At 40.1% G+C, this 8,643-nt stretch overlaps 1 protein-coding gene across 1 annotated transcript; it reads left to right on the top strand.

The window, feature by feature from the left end:
* LOC109224553 (pentatricopeptide repeat-containing protein At1g02150) lies at positions 4,187-7,453 on the top strand. The gene is made up of 2 exons (XM_019389117.1): positions 4,187-4,669; positions 5,846-7,453. The coding sequence occupies exons 1-2, from the start codon at positions 4,289-4,291 to the stop codon at positions 7,079-7,081; spliced, it is 1,617 nt and encodes a 538-aa protein (XP_019244662.1). The 5' UTR covers positions 4,187-4,288; the 3' UTR covers positions 7,082-7,453.

Genomic DNA, 8,643 nt, shown 5'->3' with positions numbered 1-8,643 from the left:
AGTGATGATATTTTTTGAGGATCGAGAGATGAACCTGCTTAAAGCGGCAAATCTTCCGGTTAGCCTTTGGACTTCTTTTAAGCTTGTCAGGTGGTCCGGGATGTCCTGAAGGCTTTGATCTTATCGGAATTTACCTCGATCCCCCCTTTGTGAAACCAAAAAACCCAAGAACATACCAGAGACAACCACAAATGCGCATTTTTCCAGGTTGAGCTTTATGTTGTGCTTCCTTAAGATATCAAAAGTTTCCTGGAAGTGCTTTAAATGATCACCTACATTCAAAGACTTGAACAACATGTCATTTATATACACTTCCATCCTTTTACTTATTTTCTTCTCGAAATCTTGTTCACGAGCCTCTGGTAAGTGGCTCCGACATTTTCAAGCCCGAATGGAATCATATTATAACAATATGTGCCAAAGTTCATTATGAACGAAGTTTTTTCCTGATCCTCGGGGTTCATCTTAAATTTGTTGTACCAGGAATAGGCATCAAGGAAACTCATTAACTCGTGCTTGGCCGTCGCATCAATTATTTGATCGATGTTTGGCAGTGGGAACGAGTCTTTAGGGCACACCTTATTCAAGTCTTTATAATCTACGCGTATTCAAAACTTGTTACTCTTTTTTGTAACTACAACTACTTTAGCTAACCATTCGGGATACTTTACCTCCCGGATTGAACTGATATTAAGTAATCGAGTTACCTCTTCCTTAACAACCCTGTTTATGACCTCGGCTATCAGGAGTTCTTTTGCCTTACCGGAGGGACGCTTGGGTTAAGGCTTAGCTTATGCACGGCCACCTCTAGTGGGATACCTGTCATATTCAAGTGCAACCATGCAAAACAATCAACGTTAGCTTTGAGTAAATTAATAAATCCTGACCTGAGCTCGGGATTGAATCCTATTCCCAAGTGAAATTTTCTCTCCAAGAATTCTTCAAAAGCCACTTGTTCGAGTTCTTCTGATTTGGTCGCGTGTGTCTCTTCCGATACCTGAAAATATCATGGTGCCTGATGGGATTTGACGACTCCTCGCCTTTATCATCTTCACTCGGCTCGGGAGCAGGCGTCAGTTCCTATAATTACTATTTGCTGGGTCCCTTCCCTTTACTGCTGGAAATTGACACTGCGTTCATTTCTCTTGCTGCCGGTTGGTCTCCTATGATCTGCTTGATTCCCTCTAAGGTCGGAAATTTCAGCAGTTGGTGATATGTTGAGGGTACGACCTTCTTCTCATGTAACCATGGTCTACCGATAATTATGTTGTAGCCCATGTTACTGTCCACCACTTCAAATAAGGTGGTCTTTGTAACCCCTTCGGCGTTCGTGGGTAGCAGGATCTCTCCTCGGGTTGTCACACTTGCCAAGTTGAACCCGACGAGGAGTTTTGTTGCCGGAATGATACTTCCACTTAATTTGGCTTGTTCCAGCACTCTCTATTGAATGATGTTGGCTGAGATACCCAGGTCAACCAAAACACATTTAATTCCCGAAGTCTCTTACTGAAAGTCATCGATATTTTTATCTTCTGGGCCGCCAAGAAGGTTACACCATTGATTTCATTCCCTCCAAAAATTGTGTTAATAGTCAGTCGAGGAGGGTCTTCCCCTATTTTTGAGAGTTCTGCATTATCCTAGCTGTGCCCGTAATTTTTCTTGGCTCGATCGCTCAAGAACTCCCTAAGATGGATGTTCTTCAACAACGTTGTCACCTCCTTGCGTAAATGACGACATTCCCCAATTTTATGACCATGAGTCCTAGGATATTTACACCATAAGTTGGGATCCCTCTGGCTGGGATCTGATTTGATTGGCTCCAGGAATCGTGAATCTTTGATATTCCTCATCGCCGATACCAACTCCACTACGCTGATGTTGAAATTATAATCTAACAGCCTAGATATGAGGAATCTTGGGTGCCCGGTACCTCTTTTTCTTATAGCAATATGTTTCTACAACCGCTGTCAATTCTTCTATCGGGGACGGACCTATCTGAAGACCGAAACCCTTTGCTGCCGCATCCCTCGGCTCTCTCGTAAGGCAAGAAACGACCTTTGGAAGATCGCCGGTCAGCATCAAAGTCACCCTTGAACTTTTCCTGGTTCTTGTCTCGGTCCCGCTCCTTGGTTGATGTCGGGAACCCAAGCTCATCATCTTCTATCCTTATCTTCGATTCATAGCAGTTATGAACATACACCCATTTGGTCCCTTGGAAATCTAGTAGGCTTTCCTTCAACTTTCAGGAGGCGTCGGAGCTTCTCGGGTTCAAACCCTTAGTGAATGCCTTAGCTGCCCATTCGTCTGGTACGACCTGTAGCAACATCCTCTCTTTCTAGAACCTAATAACGAACTCTCGCAGTAATTCAGACTCATCCTGTGCGATCCTGAATATGTCCGCCTTCCGGGCTTGGATCTTTCTGGCCTCGGCATGGGCCTTTATGTATGTAGTTGCAAGCATTTCAAAAGAGTCAATCGAATACTCGGATAAAAGCGAATACCATGTCAAGACCCTTTTCATGAGGGTTTTTTCGAATTTTTTCAGCAGAACCAACTCAATCTCATGTTGAGCCAAGTTGTTCTCTTTCACCGCCGTTGTATAAGTTGTGATGTGCTCTTTAGGATTTTAAGTCCCATCGTACTTTGGTATGTCCGCTGTCTTGAACCGTTTCGGAATCAGTTCTGGTGCTGCGCTCGGCTTAAAGGGTAACTGGGTGTACTTCATCGAATCTGGGCCCATCAAAACTGGTGGTGCGCCCGAAATTTGATCCATTTGGGCGTGAAACTCCTTCGCGTTCTGATCCATCCAGTCGTTCATTTCCCTCATGAATCTCATGAATTCGGTTTTGAAGGGATCATTACCATTGTCGTTGTTGGATCCACTACCGGTCCCCCCCGGCTCCGTCGAAGCCGACCTCACCCCTCGAGGTATTATTATCAACTCTTTGAGTCGTTTGATTTGCAGGAGCGCCGGGAGGAACTGGACCTCTTCTGTTTGCATTGTTGGAAGCACCTGATAATGCCTGCTTTAGTTCCGTCGTGACCTGGTCGTGCCTTGAGAGATAGCCCATGATGACTTTTTGTCGCTCTCTCAAGATCCTTACAGTTTCCGCAATGTGTTAATCCTACGCATCATTGGGAGTTGGTTCTCGCACATGTCGGGGATATTGACCTCCATGAATCGGAATTGTCAGGTCCCCCTCATTGCGGGTGACACTGATCGAATCCTCATGTTGAGGAAAATTTTCATGCGCCTTAACGTTGTGTGCGATGTTGACATTGTTAGCTGCCATTTTTGATTTTTGACTATGAAATAAAGAATCAAACGAGTTAGTAATAGATGCAAGGATCAACTCAATTACGCAACTGTTTAAGCCCCACGGTGGGCGCCAAACCGTTTACCCGTAAAATAGTACAGTTGAATTTGGTACGTAGTTTATAGACAAGCGAACTAATTTGATTCAAAACGATAAATAACTAAGATTAAAAATAAGACTTAGCGTTAAAACCAAAGAAAATGGCATGCCTGACTCCGAAAGCGATGCTTCCAAGGACAGAAATAAGAGTGATGCAAAACAAAAAGTAAAGTTGTATTATTTAGCTTGAGAATAAAATATAGCATAAGTGCTGCCAGAGATTTTTGTGTCCTTCCAATGGTTGTTAAAATCATTATTTATAGCTACACCTAGGAAACAAGATCCTAGGATCAAGCCTCTCTTAAATGACAATAAAGGAGGCCATTGATGGACATGTAACAGCAAGCCATAAATGCCAAAATCCTCTGCAAAGACTGCCTATTTAATACTAGGGAATATTGTTCATTAAATGCCATCTGGTGGCAAACATTCGACCTGCTCACATTGGTTATGCTCCCTTCGGGACTTATCCGATGTTAGTTGCAATTGTTGCTCCCGATCTTGGTTCTTACTTGATTGTCTTCCGCCTATCTGCGGTTCCACGTGTCACGCTATCATTTTATCATTTAATATAAACCAACTTTACCCCATACATATTTATGTTGCAAACAATTCTCACTATCAATGAATTTTAATCGAATATATGTTACACACACTTTAAACTCAACAACTTTAATCCATTTCATAATTAGTTTTTGGACTGGAATGCAAACAAATATAAATTTCAAGGACTCATTCGAGATAAAAGAAACACGAAAGTATCACTCTGTCTCTACACTTTCACCCCGCCTGCATCTTATCTTTAAGAAAAAACCAGAGCTTACAAAAAACCTCTGAAGCTCCCAAAACCCTGAAACCCGCAAAAGAGAAAGATGCTTCTACAACCCACCACCACCATTAAACCCCCACATCAAAACCATGTCTCCTTTTCATCATACCTCTCTTATTCACTCTCTTTTCCTTCCGGGTTTTGCAATTTGGGTGGTTTAACGTGCCCAAAAAACCATACAGTTATTATTAGCTGTTCCTCAATATCACAGGTACATAGCTACGGGACTGTTGACTACGAGAGACGGCCGATAGTGAAATGGAATGCTATTTACAAAAGAATATCTATGAATGATGGCCCTGAGAGAGGCTCTGTTAGTGTGTTGAATCAGTGGGAGAATGAAGGGAAAAAGGTTACTAAATGGGAACTTTCTAGGGTTATTAAGGAGCTCAGGAAGTTTAGGCGTTATAAGCTTGCTCTTGAGGTAACGAATTAATTAAACTTTGAACTCTGCTTGAATTTCTAGGCTGAATCAGTTAAATTATTAGTCTTTTCGGGTTCTAAGTTGATTTGTGATTAATTGTGTTCTCTGTGTTGCTTTGCTTGAATTTTTGGGTTTAATTTTAAAATAGTTGATATTATGTTAATGCTGAGACTAAGGTGGTATCTAAGATTTAAACACCATATCTTGCTGTCGTTTAGTTGAAGTGCACTCTATATGATTTCCAATTTAATGCTAATTTATTATCAGTGGCATGTAGAACATTTGATTAACTACAATAGGAGATAAGTAGAAATTACCATCGTCCTAATAATGTTATGTGCGTGAGTTTCCCAAAGCGTGTCACGCTTTGAATAATAGATTTCTTGCAGAAAATTTAGAAGTGCCTAGTGCAACATGTTCTGAAGTAGAAAGATGCGATCCGGATAGAGTACTGTAGTTTTCTTGGTGTATATCTATGGACCTATTCTTTTAAAGTTTTTATTCAGCACAAGTCTTTTGGCTTCTTGTCCTGGGTAGTGAAAGTATATTGTAACTATTTTTATCACTTCATTCCGTTTCTGTTAATGTGCAAGACCTTGCGGGGATTTACCTTCTTGGGATTAACTTAAGCTTAACCAAAGATTTTTCCATGTTTACCTCAATGTTGGCCTATCTTACTAATAACTCTACTTAGTGGTACCAGCCAGGGAACTCCCTCTTTGCAAGCCACTTGCTTATTTGAACCCTCTAATGACAGATGCACAAATTGCACTCTTCATTGTGCACAATACCCTATAATGTTCTTTTTTAATATTCGGTGACCAAGTGAAACTAATGATCTGAAAGAGTTCACAACGTGAAACACGTGTATCACTCTGTCTGAACAAAGTGCGAAACTTGAAAACTTTGAATGAGTATCAATAGACTTTTTGTGGTCAAGACTTGTCAACTAGAATGATTACAAATGTTAATTGGTATACTAGAGAAATGTGCAATTTTTCTGAGCCCTATGATAAAACTTGATTAATTGTCCTTATTGTTCCGATAGCATGATTTTGTACATAGTTCAGTTGACTCTGTTAAGTGCTCATTTATCTCATTGAGACATTGAGTTCATTATATATCTCCAATGTAATGCAGTTCTGTTGGGGCTTAACTTTATCTTGTATCCTGCAGGTGTATGAGTGGATGAACAATAGAGCAGAGAGGTTTAGACTAACCACCAGTGACACTGCTATCCAGTTAGATCTGATCGCAAAAGTACATGGAATCTCAAGTGCTGAAGAATACTTTGTAAAGTTGCCAGACACCTTAAAAGATAAGCGGATATATGGTTCTCTTTTAAATGCCTTTGTGCGGGCTAGAAAGAAGGAACAAGCTGAATCTTTAATTGATAAAATGAGAAACAGAGGCTATACTGATCATGCTCTTCCATTCAATGTGATGATGACACTCTATATGAACCTTAAAGACTACGATAAAGTTGAGTCAGTGGTTTCAGAAATGATGGAAAAACAAATTCCATTAGATATATATTCCTACAATATCTGGTTATCATCATGTGGATCTCAAGGATCTGTAGAAAAGATGGAAAAAGTACTTGAAAAAATGAATCTGGACACTGATATCAATCCAAACTGGACTACATATAGCACTATGGCTACTATGTACATTAAGCTGGGGCAGTTGAAAAAAGCTGAAGAATCTTTGAAAAGTGTTGAGAGCAGAATCACAGGTCGTGATCGAATTCCATACCACTATCTTATCAGTCTTTATGGTAGTCTTGGTAAGAAGGAAGAGGTTCTCCGCATCTGGAAAACCTACCAATCACAGTTTCCAACAATCCCAAACTTGGGTTATCATTCTGTAATATCTTCTTTGGTGAGGTTGGATGATATTGAAGGTGCAGAAAAGATATATGATGAGTGGCTACCTGTTAAGTCGCACTATGATCCTAGATTAGGAAATCTTTTGTTGGGTTATTATGTGAGGAAGGGTTCTGTGGACAAGGCTATTGCATTCCTCGACCAAATGGTTGAAGCTGGAGCAAAGCCAAACTCTATGACTTGGGAGATTGTTGCTGAAGGCCATATCAGGGAACGGAGATTATCTGAGGCTTTATCATGTTTGAAGGATGCCGTTTCAACTGAGGGATCTAAGAGCTGGAGACCGAAGCCTGCAAATGTATCTTCCATCCTCAGACTTTGTGAGCAGGAAGAGGATACGCAAAGTAAGGAAGCCCTGATGGAGGTGTTGAAGCAAGTTGGGTGTCTTGACGATGAAAAGTACATGTCATATATTCCATTATCAAACGGTACATTTACCAGTGATGAGCCAGAAATAGATAAGGATACATCTGATAATGATGAAGGATCTGAGATACTGCTCAACCAATTGCAAGGAAGCTTGTGACACTTTTTCACTCGCTTTGAAATGAAACATTTTTCCAGGTACATGCGTAGGGAATAATGCCTTGTGAAATTGGAGTTTCGGCATGTGGATGCTCGACAAAAGCAAGAGTCTGAGTGTGAGCTGAGAAGCAAGATATTCATGATAAACACACATCTACTGATTTTGGTTTCTTTTCTTAGGTTTACGCAGATCCATTTTGCTATATACTCCTATGTAGTTTATTAAACATCTAGTAGAAGTATTTGTTTTAACTTTGCCCATCAATACACATGTTTTATCAGGGATGGCACAGAAATATATTGCAGGTTTATATGTAAATATGATGAATTGTGCATTAATTTATTTGAGTTCAACTAGGAGTTTTCATTTTCTTGCTATGCATTATTGGTCATTGTGTACTCTTGAAATTCCCCCAAGAACTTTCATCCCAAATGTTTTACTTTGCACCACTGCATTAGCAACATCAACTCCGTGTAATCTCACAAGTGAGGTATGGGAAGGGTAGTGTGTACGGAGACCTTACTCCTACCTTGTGAAGGTAGATGTTGTTTTCGATAGACCCTTAGCTTAAGAAACACTAAACATGAAGCAACAAACAATAACAAGGAAAAACAAAGATCTAGAAATAAAAAAAATACAAGAATAGTACTAATAATACTGGTAAGAATAGCACGACATGGAATAACAAAGATCTAGGAGCACGAAAATGCAAGAATGTTTCTAATACTACTAGTAAGATTTGGAGAAACTCTAGACTACCTATCATCCTTCAATCCTAATTCTCGACCTCCACACCTTCCTATCGAGGGTCATGTCCTTGGTAAGTTGAAGCAATGCCATCGATATCGCTCCTAGTTACTTTGCACCACTGCATATTGGTTGCTTAACAATTCTAACTGGCATTCTGACAACTTCGACATATTCTGAGGTTTCTGATGGTCAGTAAAACATAAACAACTTCCTCTTCTGAAAGGTAGCTAGTTCCGTTGTTTTCGTGAATAGTATTTTGAATATAGAAGAAATTAGCATATGTTGCTGGTTATCCTTTTTTTTTCTTTGTTTTGAGAAAAAACAAAAAACAAATGGGGTGAGAGAGGCTCGAACTCTCGACCTCAGGATCACTCAGAAGCTATGAGACCTACGCGCTAGCCAACTGCGCCACCACCCCGATATATGCGTTGGTGGTTATCTCCAAATAATTAAAAAACTATTCAAGCAGACCTAGTACAAGATTCTCTTTCATGCTATTTCATTTGCTGCAGACGTAAATTATCATATAAATGATTCTTATAATGAGCTAAATGTTTGACTTACAGTTTCAGGCACACATCATAGACAAACTCCAAGGATCCAGTTAATTAAAGGTGGTACAGATTAGAGTTGCAAGAAGGAACTAGGTTGATGATCTATCTTTTTCAGTATACAGTAGAAAGATCAAACATTTCAGAGACAGAGAGAGAGCGCATTCCCGGATGCCAGACTAGCAGCATTTGTTTATCTCCAGTTTTGAGGTAGTGAGGACTAAATTTACTGGCTACTACAGCTCTCATTGTTTGATATTA

Source organism: Nicotiana attenuata, chromosome 1, assembly GCF_001879085.1.
Source record: "Nicotiana attenuata strain UT chromosome 1, NIATTr2, whole genome shotgun sequence".
NCBI lineage: Eukaryota > Viridiplantae > Streptophyta > Magnoliopsida > Solanales > Solanaceae > Nicotiana > Nicotiana attenuata.
The sequence above is the reverse complement of the archived record's forward strand: the minus strand, read 5'-3'. Positions and strand labels throughout refer to the sequence as shown.